Genomic DNA, 17,991 nt, shown 5'->3' with positions numbered 1-17,991 from the left:
GTGGGCTTGAAGGGGTCAATGGGGGGGACATTTGTAATACTTTCAACATAAAGAAACATTTAAAAACAAACAAAAAAACATACTCCTTGTTCGGCAGAGTGAAGGACACTCACAGCTGTTGGGTTGAGGGCTCCTATGGCATGATTATGTCACTTCCTGATCCCATGCCGCCCTCTCACAGAGCATGCAGCTTTGGGAAGGAGGGCTACTGTGGTCCTTGGTCCCCTGTGCCCTGCTGACAGTCTCAGGCTGGGTCTGATCTACCTTTTCACATCCCCTCTTCACTCCTAGTGATTTTCTGCTAGGACCCTGCTTCCAATCTTCCTTGAGCCAGGCATCCAAGGAGTGGCATGGTGGGGTGGGGTGGGGTGAGGTGGGGGTGGAACTGTTACAGAGCTTGTTAGTCAGATATACACGTCAGGATATATCTGAACATTAAAAGAATCCTGCAGGAAATTATGGAGAAAGCCATCTATATTTATAAAAGTCTGATATGCTAAGTGTCTGACCAATTGGCCTACTGTTTTGTAGACTGTTGGACTAGTCGCGATGATGCATACTGATCACCAGGAGGCAGATGTTCTGACTCATAGGTTAGCTTTATGCTGGGATCCAGCCAATCAGGGCTGGGCAAGATAGGCTGGACATGCCCTGGAGCCTCCCAGTGGTCCCTCCCCAGCTGGCCAGCTCCTGTGTCCCTCCTTGGCTGGCTGGGCCCCATTGGCACTGATTGAGACTAGGCAAGATGGCTTCAATCAGCCCCAAACGCTGGCCAGGCAGAAGGACCCCCACACACGCACGAGTTTGTGCACCTGGCCTCTCGTCATTAATATAAAAACCTTGAATTCTGTATGGAAAGACAATTACTCTCTTACCCTTTAAAAGTATTTTGTAGTTTTTAAATTATGATTTATTTGTTTTCTTTATGAGGTAACACAATCAACTTGTTAGTTGAAAGGCACAGTTCCTTAGGAGACAATAAGATTCTGCATATTTATTTCCAGTCCCCCCCAACCAAGGCATTATTTAGAGTTCCTCGTCTTTGTAACTGATGTTTGTAGCCATCACTTAAAATTGCTCTGTATTCATTTTGCTATTCTGTCTATTTTACAGGAGGTCCAGGGAGTTGGTTTAGCTTTCATTGCCTTTACAGAAGCAATGGATCATTTCCCTCTATCTCCCTTCTGGTCAGTGTTGTTCTTCCTCATGGTAATAAATATAGGCCTCAGCAGCATGTTTGGAGTCATCGAAGGGATCATCACGCCTGTGGTAGACAGTTACAAAGTGAGGAAAGAATTGGCTACTGGTGAGTTTTTATGTATTTGACTTACCATTGATTGATATAGGCCATTTTACTCTTGGTGAGAGATCAGAAGTGGAAATAGGAATGTGTTGTTTGGGGTTTTGTTAATGTCTATTTGTAAATATGTATTACTATTATTTGTTATTATATTTATAAAACTGTATAATCACATAATTATTTAATGTATAATTGCAAATATTTTTAGTGTTTACTTATTATTCTAGAGGCCCGATGCATTGAATTTGTGCACTCAGCGGCCAGGGTTGGGGAGGGTAGGTGTCTCCCTCAGCCTGGCCTGTGCCCTCTTGACCTTCATAGGAGATGTCCAACTGATAGCTTAGGCCTGCTCCCTAGCAGTCAGACATCCTTAGCACTGCCACAGAGGTGGGAGAGGCTTCTTCCACCACCTCTGTGCTGCCTGGCTGCTGGCTGAGTGGAGCTCCCCCTGTGGGAGTGCACTGACCAACAGAGGGAAGCTCTGCATTGAGTGTCTGCCCCCTAATGGTCAGAGGGCATCACAGAGACAATTTGTTCAGTTGATTTGCATGTTAGCTTTTTATTATATAGGATTGCTCTTTATTAATAGTGATGTCATCATGAATTACTGGCACTAGAATAAATTCATAACTTGTTCATGTATTAATTTCTATACAAGTCAAATAGTTAACTCTAACAAGTCTCAGAACCAAAATTCCTTTTCCAGAAGTGTGTGGCCAAAATTGATAAATCTAAATTTCTAGTGTAAAATGGCAGTTGTGGTCTACTAGCAGTTCATAGCTCTAGGTAGGAAAACAAATAAAACAACTTATCAGTATCAATGTTGGTTAATAAGCCAATCAGCAAGCACTTTAGTAAAGTACCAATTTTGTACTGCATTTGAGGGACATAAAAGATATGAGAAATTATAACAGAGAAACAAAGATATAGGCAAGCCCTTTCTCCAAAATAATAATAATAATAATAATAATAATAATAATAATGTTAATTAAAAGCAAGCTGGATGAATTAAAAGACTTGTACCATATAATATACTTATAGATAGCATAATAGAGACTTCACATGTTATACAAATTAAGAAGAAACAAAAGTCATCTAAGTATATGCTTGAACTGACAACGAAAGAGATGGAAATTGAATTTGAAAGAGGAGAGGTCTTCTCATAGGAGGTAGCACATGTAGAGATAAAGCCAACAGTAAGGAAGCCAACCAAATGAACATGCAAGAACAGTGTCAGTAAGTGATGCAAACATAAGTTGGATAAAAAACATGTAGGTGATCTTGGATGCTGTGCAGCGGTGCACAAGCTTCCTGAGGCTCTGTGTTTAGCTCTGAAATATGCGTCAATAAGTCTTTTATGTGTCAATAAGTCTCAAATATACACCTTTACCACTTACTGCTTTGCTAAGAGTGTCTGTGTGTGTAAAACAATTTAAGCAGTTCCTTAAATATTATACTAAATATTCTCCACTCAGCTTTAAATAATGAGAAACTTCTTTATCTTTATCAAAAGGCAGTCTCTACTTCTTTAGTTTCTATTTCATTTAAGGCTATCAACATTCTTCCTGATGTGCAGGCTAAATAACACCCATCTTTGCTGCTTTCCTGGTCTTTGCCTATATCCAAAGCCTATGAAGTAAGAGGGCTTGCAAATTCAGGAAAAAGCAACAGTGTGGAGGGAAAAACACACACTGTAGTGTCTACTGCCTACTGAGAGACCTATTTGGGCAGAGCACAGGAGATGTACTCTCTTCTCCCATTACCTGTCTTTGGGATCGTACTTATATTCAAGTTACATTTGACCCTGATGAAGCATTCCTCCATCAACTTTGCCAGATGTGTTTTTTGTCTTCTCTAGTAGAACAGTGCGATTTAAATAAGCCAACTCCCATTATCTTTTCATCTCACATCTCCAGCAAAACTCTGCCTGTACCACCTAGATACATTTTTTCATGTTTGCCTTATACTGTGGTATAATTAGGAGACAGACTATGGGTCATATTCAAGCTCTGCTACTTCCATCCTGAGACTTTAAAGTACAATATACTGTGACAAGCATTTAAACATTTCATTATATGATAGATTCCAAGTACACTACATGTTATTTCTCCTTTTCTACTCATATGTTTATATATATATTTGCTTATGTATGGTGCAGCTCATAACCCTAGCATAGTGCTTCAGAGACGGCTTAATATGTATGACCCATACTTGTTGAGATTGTTAGGAAACCCCATCTTCAAACCCAGGGGTTTCTGTGTTCTTGCCTTCTTTTGCTTTTGCTCACCTCTGTTAACAACTAGAACACAGTCTAGAACACAGTCATCTATTATTATTATTTTTTTACTGGGTATTTTATTTTATTTATTTGTTTTGCTTTTTTTTATTGAGTTATTACTTATTTATCCTCATCCCCCTTTACCTTCCCAACCCATCTCCCCCAACTCATGCCCTCAGCCCCCTGTTGTCTGTGTACACTGGTTAGGCTTATATGCATGCATGTAAGTCCTTTGGTTGATCTGTCTCCCATATCGCCTCACTCCCCTAACTTCCCTCTGAAGTTTGACAGTCTGATTGATGCTTCCCTGTCTCTGGATCTATTTTTGTTCATCAGTTTATGTTCATTATTTCCCATAGATGAGTGATATCATGTGATATTTATCTTTTTCTAACTGGCTTATTTCACTTAGCATAATGCTCTCCAGTTCTATATCCATGTTGTTGCAAATGGTAGGAATTCCTTCTTTTTTAGTGCAGCATAGAATTCCATTGAGTAGAAGTAACACAGTTTTTTAATCCACTTATCTGCTAATGGGCACCTAGGCTGTTTCCAAATCTTAGTTATGCTAAATTGTGCTGCTATGAACATAGGGGTGCATATATCCTTTCTAATTGATGTTTCTAGCTTCTTGGGATATATTCCTAGAAGTGGGATTACTGGGTAAAATGGAAGTTCCATTTTTAGTGTTTTGAGGAAACTCCATACTGTTCTCTACAGTGGTTGCACCAGTTTGCATTCCCACCAACAGTACATGAGGGTTCCCTTTTCTCTGCATTCTTGCCAGCACTTGTCATTTGTTAATTTGGTGATTTGTTGATTATAGTCATTCTGACAGGTCTGAGATGGCACCTCATTGTCATTTTAATTTGCATCTCTCAGATAATTAGTGACTTTAAGCATGTTTTTATATGTTTCTTGGCCTTCCTTCTGTCTTCTTACAAAAAGTTTCTATTTAGGTTCGTTGCCCAATTCTTGATTGGATTATCTTTCTTTTGTTAAGTTGTATGAGTACTCTTTAAATGTTGGAGTATAAACCCTATTGGTGATAACATTGGCAAATATATTCTCCCATTTAATGATCTTTCTTATTGTTTTGTTGATGGTTTCTTTTGATTTTTATTTTGATGTCCTATTTGTTTATTTTCTCTTAATTTTCTATTGCCTTAGGAGCAGTATCAGTGAAGAAATTCCTTTGGCATATGTCTGAGATTTTGCTGACTGTGGATTCACCTGATATTTCTATTGTTTTCAATTTATGTTTAAGTCTTTTATCCATTTTGAGTTTATTTTTTGTATATAGTAAAAGTTGGTGGTCTAGTTTCATTTTTTTGCATGTATCTGTCCAAGTTTCCAACACCATTTTTTGAAGAGACTGTCTTGACTCCGGTTGTATGCTCATGCCTCCTTTGTAAAATATTAATTGGGCATAGTGGTTTAGGTCAATTTCTGGGTTTTCTATTCTATTTCATTGATCTGTATGTCTGTTCTTGTGCCAGTACCATGCTGTTTTGAGAAAAGTAGCTTTGTAATGCAGCTTGATATCTGGTATTGAGGTCCCACCTACTTTGTTCTTCTTTCTCAGGATTGCTGTGGCTATTCGGGGTCTTTTTTATTCCAGATAAATTTTTGGAGAGTTCTTTCTAGGTCTGTGAGATATGCCATTGGTATTTTAATGGGGATTGCATTGAATCTATAGATTGCTTTGGGTAGTATGGACATTTTGATGATGTTGATAGTACCAATACATGAACACAGTATGTTCTTCCATCTCCTTACATCTTCCTCTATCTCTCCTTTTTTTTTTTTTTTTTTTTTGGTGTCCTGAAGTTTTTTGCAATTATGTCTTTTACCTCTTAAGTTTATTCCTAGGCATCTCAATGTTTTTGGTACAATGGTAAATGGGATTGCTTTTTTAGTTTCTTTTTCTGTAAATTCACTATTGGTGTATAAAAATGCCATAGATTTTTTGGCTTTAATTTTGTATCTTGCTACTTTGCTGAATTAAGTTATTAAGTCTAATATTTTTTGATGGAGTCTTTAGGGTTTTCTCTGTATAGTATTATATCATTGGCAAATAAGGACAGTTTTACTTCTTCTTTTCCGATTTGGATACTTTTTATTACTTCTTCTTGTCTGATAGCAATGGCTAGTTCTTCTAGTCCTCTGCCAAACAGAAGTGGTGAAAGGGGGCATCCTTGTCTTGTTTCTGTTCTTAGGGAAATAGTTTTAGTTTTTGTCCATTGAGTGTGATGCTGGCTATTAGTTTGTCATATATAGCTTTTATGATATTGAGGTATGATCGTTCTATTCCCATATGGATGAGAGTTTTTATCAAGAAAGGGTGTTTGATATTGTCATATGCTTTTTCTGCATCAATTAATATAACTATGTGATTTTCCTCCCTCAATTTGTTTATGTGATGCATCACGTTTATTGGTTTGTGGATATTTTACCATCTTTGCTTCCCTGGGATAAATCCTGCTTGGTCATGGTGTATGTATGATCTTTCTGATGTACTGTTGGATCCGATTTGCTAGAATTTTGTTGATAATTTTGGCATCTATGTTCATGAGGGATATCCTATTTAGTAAAAGAGTAATATGCAAATTGACCATTACTCCAACACATAAGATGGCTGTCCCCATCTGGTCAAAGATGGCTGCCCTCATGTGGACACAAGATGGCTACCACAGGATGGCCAGGGAGGGAGAGGGCAGTTGTGAGTGATCAGGCCAGCAGGTTAGGGCAGTTGGGAGAGACCAGGCCTGCAAGCAAGAGAAGCTGAGGGTGATTAAGCCTGTAGGGGAGGCAGTTGTGGAGGACCAAGGCCTGCAGAGGAGAGCAGTTGGGGAGTGATCTGGCATGCAGCGGAGGGCAGTTAGGGGCAACTGGGCTGGCAGAGGAGCAGTTAGGCATTAATCAGGCTGGCAGGGGACTGGTTAGGGGTGATCAGCTTGGCAGGCAGAAGAGGTTATGTGCAACCAGGAAGGCAGGAAGGGGATCAGTTGGGAGCCAGCAGTTCTGGATTGTGAGAAGGTTGTCCAACTTCTTGTTTAGGCCAGATCATACAGGGATTGGGCCTAAATGGGCAGTCAGACATCCCTCTAGGGGTCCCAGATTGGAGAGGGTGCAGGCTGGGTTGAGGGACACACCTTGCCCCCTGTGCATGAATTTTTTGCACTGGGCTTCTAGTTAGCCTATAATTCCCTTTTATTGTGTTGTCTTTATCTGGTTTTGGTATTAGGGTGATGCTGGCTTAATAGAATGAGCTTGGAAGTGTTCCTTCCTCTTGAATTTTTTTGAATAGTCTGAGGAGGATAGGTTTTAGTTCTTCCTTGAATATTTGGTATAACTCTCCTATGAAGCCATCTTGCCCCAGGCTTTGTTTGTTGGAGGCTTTTTGATGATGGCTTCCATAGTTATCAGCCTATTGAAATTTTTAGAATCTTCCTGATTGAGTTTTGGGAGGTTGTATTTTTCTAGGAATATGCCCATTTCCTCCAGGTTGTCTAGTTTGTTAGAATAGAGTTGTTCATAGTATTTATTTATTTATTTATTTATTTATTAACAATCCTTTGTATTTCTGTGGAGTCTATTGTTATTTTGCCTCTATCATTTTAGATTTTGTTTATTTGGGTCCTCTCTGCTTCTTGGTGAACCTAGCTAGAGGTTCATCAATCTTGTTTATCCTTTCAAAGCACCAGCTCTTGGTTTCATTGACTTTATTTATTTATTTATTGGTCTCTATGTCATTTATTTCTGCTCTAATCTTTACTATCTTCATTCTGCTGCCTCTGGGATTTTCTTGTTGCTCTCTTTCTAATTATTTCAGTTGTAGCATTAGATAATTTATTATCATTTTTTCTTGTTTTTTGATCTAGGCTTATAGAGCTATAAACTTTCCTCTCAGGACTGCTTTCATTGTGTCCTGTAGGTTTTAGATTGTTGTGTTTTTATTTTCATTAGTTTCCAGGATGTTTTTAATTTCTTCTTTGATATCATTGGTAAACCCAATCAATATTTAATAATATGCTATTCAGCTTCCAAGTGTTTGAGTTTTGGGGATTGTTCTTATTGTAGTTTATTTATATTATGTGATCTGAGAAGATGCTTGGTATGATTTAAATCTTCTTGAATTTGGGGAGACTTTGCTTGTGACCCAATAAGTGGTCTATTTTTGAAATGTCCCATGTGCACTTGAGAAGAACGTATATTCCATGCCTTTGAGGTGAAATGTTTTTGAAGATGTCAATTAAGTCCATCTGGTCTAGTGAGTCATTTAGGATTGTTGTTTCTTTGCTGATTTTTTGTCTAGAGGATTTGTCCAGTGATGTCAGCGGTGTGTTAAAGTCCCCTACTATGATTTTATTGTTTTTGATCTCTCTCTTGATATCTTCCAGGAGGCTTTTTTTTTCTTTGTTTATTTGTTTTGTTTTTATGTATTTGGGTGCTCCTGTATTGGGTGCATATATGTTTACAAGTGTTATATCCTCTTGTTGTATTGATTCCTTTAGTAATATGAGGTAACCTTCCTTATCTCTTGTTATGGCCTTCACTTTGAGGTTTATTTTGTCAGATATAAGTATTGCTATCCCTACTTTTTTTTTCATTTCCAGTTGCCTGAAAGATATTTTTCCATTCCTTCACTTTTAGTCTGTGTGATTCTCTTGTTCTGAGGAGGGTCTCTTGTAGACAGTATATATATATATGTGGGTTATGTTTTGTTTTTTTTTAATCCATTCAGCCACTGGATGACTTTTGAATGGAGCATTCAGTCCATTTACATTTTAAATTATTATTGAAAGATACTAGTATGTAGCCATTTTTACTTTTGAGACTGTGTTCCTTCTTACCTTTTTGTTTCTTCCTTTTACAGCATTTCCTTTAGCATTTCTTGCATTGTTGGCTTGGTATTGAGAAACTCCCATAGCCTTTTTTTTTTTTTTTTTTTTTTTTTTTTTTTTTTTTTTTTTTGGCTCTGAAGCTCCTGATTTCCCCTTCAATTTTGATTGATAGTTTTGCTGGATAGCGTATTCTTGGATTCAATCCCTTGCTTTACATCACTTTGTATATCTCCTTCCATTCCCTTCTAGCTTGATGTGTTTCTATTGAGAAATTATTTAATAACCTGATGGGGGATCCTTTATAAGTAACTCTCTGTCTCTCTCTTGCAGCCTTTAAGATTCACTTTTTGTTGATAACATTTGCTATAGTAATTATATCATGTCCTGGTGTGAGTCCTTTCAGATTCACCTTGCTTGGGACTGTACTTGTGTAACTTTTTTCTTCCCTATATCAGGGAAGTTTTCTTTCATTATTTCTTCAAATACATTTTCTAAACCTTTCTGCTTTTTTTGTCCTTCTGGCAGTCCTATGACAAGTATGTATTTCATTTTGCATTGTCCCAAAGCTCCCTTAGGCTCTCCTGTTTTTTAATTTTTTGTTCTCCAGTTGCTGTTTAGATTGGGCTTGCTTCTAAACTTTATCTTCTAACTCACTAATTCGTACCTCTGCTTCTTCTAGTCTACTGTTGAAGCCTTCCATGGTGTTTTTGATTGTCGTTATATCATTTTTTATTTCTTCCTGATGGTTTCATAGGTTGTTGATTTTCTAGTCTATCCAGTGTATGAAGTGTATGACCATTACTCTGAATTCTTTTTCCCCCTAAATTTAAAAAATCTTTATTGCTCAGGTTATTACAATTGTTTCTCCTTTCAGCCCCCATAGATCCCCTCCATCTGGTTCCTACCCACCCTCTCCCTTTACCCCCCCCCCCCCCCCGCATTGTCCTCATCCATAGGTGTACAATTTTTGTTCAGTCTCTTCCTGCAACTCCCACACCCTTTTCCCCCTGATAATTATCAGTCCACTCCCTTTCTTTGCCCCTGATTCTGTTATGTTCACCAGTCTATTCTGTTCCTCAGATTTTTAATTCACTTGATTTTTAGATTCACTTGTTGATATATATATTTATTTATCATAATTTTTATCTTTACCTTTTTTTCTTCTTCCTCTTCTTAAAGAATACATTTCAGCATTTCATATAATACTGGTTTGGTGGTAATGAACTCCTTTAGCTTTTTCTTATCTGTGAAGCTCTTTATCTGCCCTTCAATTCTGAATGATAACTTTGCTGGGTAGAGTAATCTTGGTTGTAGGTTCTCACTATTCATCACTTTGAATATTTCTTGCCATTCCCATCTGGCCTGCATAGTTTCTATTGAGAAATCAGCTGATAGTTGTATAGGTAACTAACTGTTTTTCTCTTGCTGCTTGTAAATTTCTCTCTTTGTCTTTTACCCTTGACATTTTAATTATGATGTGTCTTGGTGTGGTCCTCTTTGGATTCCTTTTGTTTTGGTTTCTGTGTGCTTCCTGTACTTTTAAGTCTATTTCTTTCACCAGGTGGGGAAAGTTTTCAGTCATTATTTCTTCAAATAGGTTTTCAGTATCTTGTATTCTCTCTTCTTCTGACATCCCCATAATTCTGATATTGGTATGCTTGAAGTTGTCCCAGAGGCTCCTTACACTATCTTCAACTTTCTGGATTCTCTTCTATTCTTGCTTCAGCAGAGGAGTGTCCTTTGGTCTTTGTATTCCAAATCTTTGACTTGATTCTTGTGTTCCTCTAGTTTGCTATTAGCTCTCTGTATAATTTTTTTTTTTTTTCAGTCAGTGTATGTTTAATTTCTAGTTGTTCCTTTTTCATATCCTTGAGGGTCTCATTACATTTATTGGCCTTTTCTAGGGAATTCTTGAAAAATATTACAACTGTAATATCCAGTCTTTTGTTCTCCTTTATTTCTTTTGTTTGAGATCTATTTCCTTGTTTTGGCATTTTTGCTGCTTCCCTGAGTTGATAGGATGGCTTTGTGTGTTTGGTGTCCTAAATGTCCCAGTGGGTCAGCCTCCCCACTTACCTGAGGTAGACAATCTTGGTGCTCCCTTTTGTGAACTGTGTGTACAGTCTTATTGTGGTTAAGTCTTGAATGTTGTTGGTATCACTGGGAGGAATTGACCTCTAAGCCAATTGGATGTGAGTATCAGCTGTGTCTCCTCTGAGATACCTTCTGTATTGGAGACAGTCTTATAGGATCAGACTTTCAAAATTGCAAAAGCCTCTGTGCTCAGCTTGGATGGGGTGGAGTTTCAGGGCTGAGCCGACAGTCTTGGCTTCCTGTCAGCCCTTCCCTTGTGTGCGAGTCTCAGACTTCTGCATTCCGAGACTCCCCTGAGTGAGTTTCCGTCTGACAGTCCTGAATCGCCTTGTAAGAGTGTGGGTGCCCCAAGGGCTCACCCAGAATTGGGTTGGGTCTAAGTTGTCTGGAGCTTCTGACTCCTTCCGCTATGGAGCAGCTGCGGCAATCCACAGTCAGACCTCTCTGTACGCACTCACTCACACGCTGTGGCCCCTGGTTCCCCCGAGTCTCCTAAGCCTCTGTGTGCCTTTCTTTAAAGTCCAGATTCCACCAGTATGAGCCTGGGTCCATAGGGGTTGGGGTTTAGTGCAGTCGGAACTGTGGTTCTATGCAGCTGGGGGTTTCCTTTCCCCTCTCGTCAGCCAGGCACTCAGCTGCCTTTTTCTCTGTGTGCAAGACTCTCTACCTCAGCGATTTGAGGCTCCCCTGTTCCATGAGCCTTTCTCCTTCTTTATAGTTGTAGATTTCTCACTCCGCCAGCTTTCCTGTGCTTTTGGATGATGTCCGTTCTGTCTTTTAGTTGTTGTTTTGAAATTGTTGTGCAAGGTGGCAGCTTACATGTTTACCTAGGCCGCCATCTTAGTTTCTGCTCAACTCTGAATTATTTTTTTTTCATGTTGCATGCTTCCATTTCACTTATTTCCTTTATTGTTGATTCCTCATTTTCTTTCCTCTGAGGGTTGTATTTTTGTCTCCCTATTCTATCACCAGAAGGTTCCAATGTCAAATTGCAGGGGCCTGGGCCATGTGCAGTGGAGGTTTTGCATTCCCCAAGTGTCACTGAAATGCTTTGACACCAAGACATGTGGCTGCTTGCTCTGGATCAGAGTCACAGGTGCTTAGTGTGGCCTTGTGTGTGCACCTAGAGTCAGGGACCCTGCTTGTGCCATGTTGAAACAGAGAACCCATTGGCATGTGCCAAAAATCAAAATCCCCTAGTGCATGTCAGGAGTTCGAGACTCTCTGTGTCCTCAATGAGAATTGAGTATCAGAGTCTCTGTTGCTTGGTGCTACCTTGCACTGAGAATGAGGGTTCCTGTGTTCGCATGTGTCAAGAATTGGAGGGCAGTTGTGGGGGGACCAGGCCTGCAGGAGAGGGCAGTTGGTGTTGACCTGGCTGTCAAGAGAAGGCAGTTCAGGGTGACTGGGACAGCAGGGGAGGGCAGTTGGGAGCAACCTAGCTGACAGAGGAAGATAGTTAGGTTCAACCAGGCTGGCAGAAGAGGATAGTTAAGGGCGACCAGGCTAGCAGGGGAGAGCAGTTAGAGGCAATCAGACTGGGAGGGGAACAGTTAGGCATAGATCAGGTTGGCAGGGAAATGGTTAGGGGGTGATCAAGCTGGTAGGCAGAAGCAATTAGGGGCTATTGGACAGGAAGGCAGGCAAACAGATGGGAGCCAGCAGTCCTGGATTGTGAGAAGGATGTCTGACTACCCATTAGAGGGATATCAGATTGGAGAGGTGCAGGCTGGGCTCAAGGACATGCCCCCCCCCCCCCCCCCCCGTCTGAGCACGAATTTCATGCACCAGGACTTTAGTTTTATTACAAACTACATTACTCTCATTGCTAATGCAGAAATTCAGAGCTTCCAAAACTATAAAATGCTGTTAAAAGTGGGAATGACCACCCAGTTAGTGTGGCTCAATGGTTGAATTCTTGGTCAGGGCTCATGCCCGGTTTGTTGACTTGATCCCCAGTTTGGGGTGTGCAAAAGACAGCTGATCAATGATTCTCTGTCATCATTGATGTTTCGATCTCTGTATCCCTGAGTAAAACATATTTTTAAAAACATAGAATGACCTATGAAAATTTTCTGCTTGAAAAGGTCACTGCTCTTAATAAGAGAAGAAAGGTATGGGGATTTATACTTTTAAAATCTTCACAGGTTTAACTCATTTATTATTTGTGCTTGATAAGTAAGTTTACCCAGAATAAGGGAGATAGCTGTATTATTATCTAACAGTGAATTTATATTAAATCTGTGTTAAATCCAGGTAACTACTACCACTATGTAATATTCCACAATATTAGGAAAGTTATTGCCTTTGCACATTATTGACAAGTTATAAAAGTGTAAACAAAATTGTATTTTGAATATAATAATTCATAATACAATTTAAAATACTTGATTCTGAATAAGGGTTTAATTTTTCATTTATTCCTTTTGTCCAGTTCTCTGTTGTTTTCTGTCATTTTGTATTGGCCTGATATTTGTGCAACGCTCTGGAAGTTACTTTGTTGCAATGTTTGATGATTATTCTGCTACGCTGCCATTTCTAATTGTAGTCATTTTTGAGATTATTGCTGTATCCTTTGTCTATGGCACAGATAAGTAAGTATATTTTGATCTCTATTTTGGAAACATCAATTGACATTACCTATTTAATTTAGAAGGGGAGAAAAATGATTAGAGGAGAAAATGCCACAAACGAAATATTTTGAAGCTCTTCTTTATTTAACAATTTTAATAAGATTGATTCACCTATCAGGTAATAAGATTGAATTGTGTAGTGGTAATGTAGTCTAGGATTCTGGAGCTTTGATTTCCTGCTGGTTTTCAAATAGAAAGATCCAAGTTCTAGTGGCTGTTTTCCACAAACCTTTTTGTTTTGAGTTATTATTGTTATCTAAGTTTTACACATGAGAAAACTCATGCTCAGTGAGATACCAAGTGACTTGCTCATCGAACCTGACCAGAAACAGACCTGGGACTCATAGTATTTTCTGTGTAGCTCCCAGCCTATGCTTCTAATTACTTTCTAACCTGTTTCCTGAGAGGAGTTTCATTTTTATGCTACATAATGCCTGTGGAACAGGCCAATATTGGGAAAATACAGTGTGTCCTCCAAAAATGTATACACAGTTTAATAGCTGATAGGTGAGTTTTGAGAATGAAATGTATTTTAGTAAAAACTGCCTTTATAATTATTCAAAGTGTGTGTATACATTTTTGGGACACAGGATATCTACTCTGAGACATATATGGCATTTGATATAAACAAACGTCATATTTATATGGAGTCATTCTTTGGATTCACTAGATGCCTTTAACCTCTGAGTTACATACCTGCTTGATGTGAGAAGTATATATATTTGCTGTGAGATAAAGCATTAGAGTAATCTCAGAAGAAAAATATTCCTGGAAACATTTTTGGCAAAATATTGTCTAATTTCTTTTTAAGTTGCTGTCTTTAGTGAAAACATATAGACTAAAACAATAAGATCATGAAGCTTGTTAGAGGTCTGTGTAAAGTAAGAATGTGTGTTAAATGAAGACCAGAGCCCTCCTACCCAACACAGAGAGGAACATATTGACATTGAGTAAGCTTTGTGAGAATGTTTTTATTACTGTCAAAAGCTCCAGGTAGGGGACCTTCCATTTTATAGTCATGTGCTAGACAGAAATAGTACTAATAGCTGTCTGACATTCACTTATTCTTAAATTTCATAAAAATACTTTGTGGTGACGATAGCTCCCATGTCACATGGAGAATGTGCCCTACCTATACAGAAGGACTTAGTATATTAGCTGTAGAGCCAGGACTTTAACTTCAAAACCAGCCTTCAGTACACTATCAAGCTACCTACAAGTTCTAACCTGCATTGTATAGAAGTTTGATAAAGCATTGCTAATGCTGTGTTCATAGAATAGGAAGTCATTAGTAGAAGAAAACATTTCAGTAGTTAGCTAAAGAGTACTTTACCTAAATAAAAATTATAGTATGTATTTGACTGGTTCCATTTTACTTTATTTGTTAATTTATGCCATCTTACAGTGTAACTTTTTGATAAGCATAAAATGCTATATGATATCATGTCTAATTCCCTGTCAAATCATTGGTCTAATGCACATTTATAAGATAATTCATAAACTGAGAGAAAATTGCCTTCTTTTTATTTAGATTTATGGAAGACCTAAGAGATATGATGGGCTTTGCTCCCTACAGATGTTATTATTATTTGTGGAAATATATTACTCCTCTAGTGCTATTATCACTGCTAATAGTTACTCTTGTGAATATGATATTAAGTCCTCCTGGCTATTATGCATGGAATAAAGACAAGGTAAAATACAAAATAAGGAAGTTTTTATCTTTTGCTTTATTCATAGTATATTTTACTATTTAATGATTGGTGTTGCTTTTATGCAAGGATCTTGAGATTTATGTTTTGTTCATTCCCAAAAATGTATGTTTTTCTTAATACATTGTAGATTAAATCAAATACTAATTTGGTTCTCATTAAGATAGCTTTATTCATGTCACCACATAGATGAACCAATTATTATTCAATCTTTAACTAGAAAACATTTTGCTCAAACCACTGGAAATACTTTCCTTTATCAATGTATTAAATCATATACCAGATATTATTTTCTGATGAAACGATGCATTAACCATATAGATATAATGTAAACAACTATCAAAGTAATATTTTGTTATAACTATATAATATTAGCAATAAGTATTTCAATTCTGTCATCAAGCTGTATTACCTATATCATAGCGCAACCATTACATATAGATGGGATGTTATAAAGTTAGAGTGCTTATTTTTCAGAAGTATCCCTGACCTTTATTCTATGATCAATAATTCTACATAATAATAATAACTGAATTCATGACTGGGCATAAACAACTCTGTTATCTCTCAACAAAACCCCAGAAATGCAATAAAATTTAGATTTCAGAAAGTCAATATGGCATATGTAGCAGGTATCTATTTCTTAATGACAAACTTCCTCCTAAATGTCATAATTGAAAGCAATGCTGGTTATTATTTCTTGGGTGCTGTGGGTGAGCTGGATGAGTCTTCTTTTGGTCTTGTCTGAGCTAACTCATACAGCTGATTAAACTAAAGAGCCAGTTTCTCTCTGTAAATTTTCATTCTTGGCTTCTTCCAACTAATATGACTTATAGCAGCATTCTGTGAAACAGAGCAGAAATTGCAAGGCCTTTAAAGGTCTAACCTTGAAGTTGCTTAATGTCACATCCATGCTATTGTGTTGGCCATAGTATGTCACAAGAACAGCTTGAATTCTTTGCTTACAAACCTGAGACAAATATTTTTTTTTCCATACTTGCAGGGAAAATCAGTTATTAATACATATCTTGGTGTTAACAGGCATCTAAAGATTTTCTGAAATTTCCAACGTGGGCAATGATTATCTGTATATCTGTGCTAATCCTGACAATACTCCCCATCCCAGCTGTCTACTTCATTCGTTGCTGCAAGGACAATAATTCAGGTAATTTAGCCTCTGTGGCCTATAAAAGAGGAAGGCTACTAAAGGAGCCTGTAAACTTAGAGGGAGATGATGCAAGCCTCATTCATGGAAAGATACCAAGCGAAATGTCATCTCCAACTTTGGGTAAAAATATTTATCGGAAACAGAGTGGATCACCGACTTTGGATACTGCTCCCAATGGGCGGTATGGAATAGGGTATTTGATGGCAGATGTGGCAGATATGCCAGATATGCCGGAATCTGACTTGTAGCTGGGGGCAGGGGTAGTTGGCTCAGTGGGTTTTATTTTAGTTAATTTCTATCAATCAGCATTGGCTTCATGAAGAGAAGCCTTAGGCTTCACTCATCAGAGGGCAATCTTGGCTGTGATCTTGAACACTAACAGTGAGTGTAAATTCAGCTGGTGTATTCCTTTGTATTTTTCAGTTTACATCTGCACAGGAAGAATGTCAGACAAAGCTTACAGCAACTGAGGTTCACTTTTGTCAGAATTTTTAAAAACATTTTTGGTGATTTTTCAAGTATTTCTTTCTCTAAAAACAAACAAACAGGTGTTACCTCAGTTTCTAATAATTTCTGGATGTAATGGCATTTGCAATTCAAAAATGGTGTATACACTTTCAAATGTATGTTTGCCTTCAGGGTAACTCCCAATGAGCAGCTCTGTAAGTTGGTGCCTCTCAGCACATTTCTGTGACTGTTTTGTGTAGATAGGCTATACTTATTTTGGTTGCATTGCTACCTTGTCAGGAAATTAGTTGAAGAAAACTGCAAAATATTTTCTTATGTGATTGCTGTATAGTGCAATAGTATCAAAGAATAAGAAGGCACTAATATTGGGATGAAAGGTTATATTCAGGATCATGTGTATGATGGTTATATATTTTGTGTGAAATATGTGTGAAAATGATGTGTGAGTCACTTAGCACTCTCAAGAATTTTATGCAGACTCTGCATTTTCCTTTGCCATGTGCCTACAAAACCTACTTGATGTTTATTGTGGATTCAATATTACTCATAGTATATTTATACAATATATAATACTTGTAATATAGATGTATATTAGTATTCTAAGTACTGATTTTAAAACTTGAAGCAAGATGGCATTTTATTTCATATCTTTCTGTTTTGCTTCTTTTTTATGCAAATATTAATCCTTTTTTAAGTGATTGTTAAAATTGTATGGCATTACATTTTAAGCTACAAATAAAAATTTAAAATTATATTTGTTTTTCACATTGATTTTTCTTGTATCACTTGAACTGGATTACTTTGCATTTCAGTCAGCACTTAAGAGTTTCATCATCATTAGCCTTATATTACAAGTAGGATCAATATCTGATTAACAGAGTTACCACCACTTTGGAGACAACAGGAAGTAGGTTATTATGGTGAAATGGTGTGGATGTGGTCCACAATTGTTGAAAAAAAAATACTTGTAGTCTCCCAGGAAACCCCATGTACAGTTGACAGCTTGCTGGTCAGTATTGTCTTTCAACTATAAAAATTATGATGATTTTTATGAAATTGTTGTATGAAATTACATGAAGCAGGAGAAGTCCACTGAGTACCATCTCATTAAAAGGCTTTTGTTTATAACTATAAAAAACATATCCGTTATATTTTTTAATTGATGGATAAAGCAACAAAAATGGAAGATAATACCACATCATATCCATTGATTTCTTTCTGCCAAATATTTTTGGTTTGCAATAGACATATATTATAGACTGCATCACAGCATTTAAAATAGAATTCCAGCCAAAACCAGTTTGGCTCAGTGGATAGAGTGTCAGTGTGTGGACTGAAAGATCCCAGGTTCCATTCCAATCTCAGGCACATCTTGTGCAGGAGGCAGCTGGTCGATGATTCTAGTTCTCTATCCCTCTTCCTTCCTCTCTGTAAAAAATCAATATAATATATTGATATTTAAAAAAATAGAATTCCACTAGTGATTAAAAG

General features: G+C 37.6%; 1 protein-coding gene across 5 annotated transcripts in view; it reads left to right on the top strand.

Moving 5' to 3' along the window:
* The window catches only part of SLC6A15 (solute carrier family 6 member 15), a 54,226-nt gene extending 36,972 nt beyond the window's left edge, over nucleotides 1–17,254 (top strand). For all 5 annotated transcript variants that reach the window (XM_036457183.2, XM_045588307.1, XM_045588306.1 and 2 more), the window contains 4 exons: nucleotides 1,114–1,306; nucleotides 12,954–13,113; nucleotides 14,684–14,846; nucleotides 15,906–17,254. In XM_036457183.2, coding sequence (XP_036313076.1) covers nucleotides 1,114–1,306; nucleotides 12,954–13,113; nucleotides 14,684–14,846; nucleotides 15,906–16,280 — 891 coding nt within the window. In that variant the 3' untranslated portion in view covers nucleotides 16,281–17,254. The remainder of the gene's footprint in view (nucleotides 1–1,113; nucleotides 1,307–12,953; nucleotides 13,114–14,683; nucleotides 14,847–15,905) is intronic.
* Nucleotides 17,255–17,991: the final 737 nt, after the last annotated feature.

Source organism: Pipistrellus kuhlii, unplaced genomic scaffold (assembly GCF_014108245.1).
Source record: "Pipistrellus kuhlii isolate mPipKuh1 unplaced genomic scaffold, mPipKuh1.p scaffold_m20_p_3, whole genome shotgun sequence".
Taxonomy (NCBI): domain Eukaryota; kingdom Metazoa; phylum Chordata; class Mammalia; order Chiroptera; family Vespertilionidae; genus Pipistrellus; species Pipistrellus kuhlii.
This window is presented reverse-complemented; position numbering and strand designations above follow the sequence as displayed.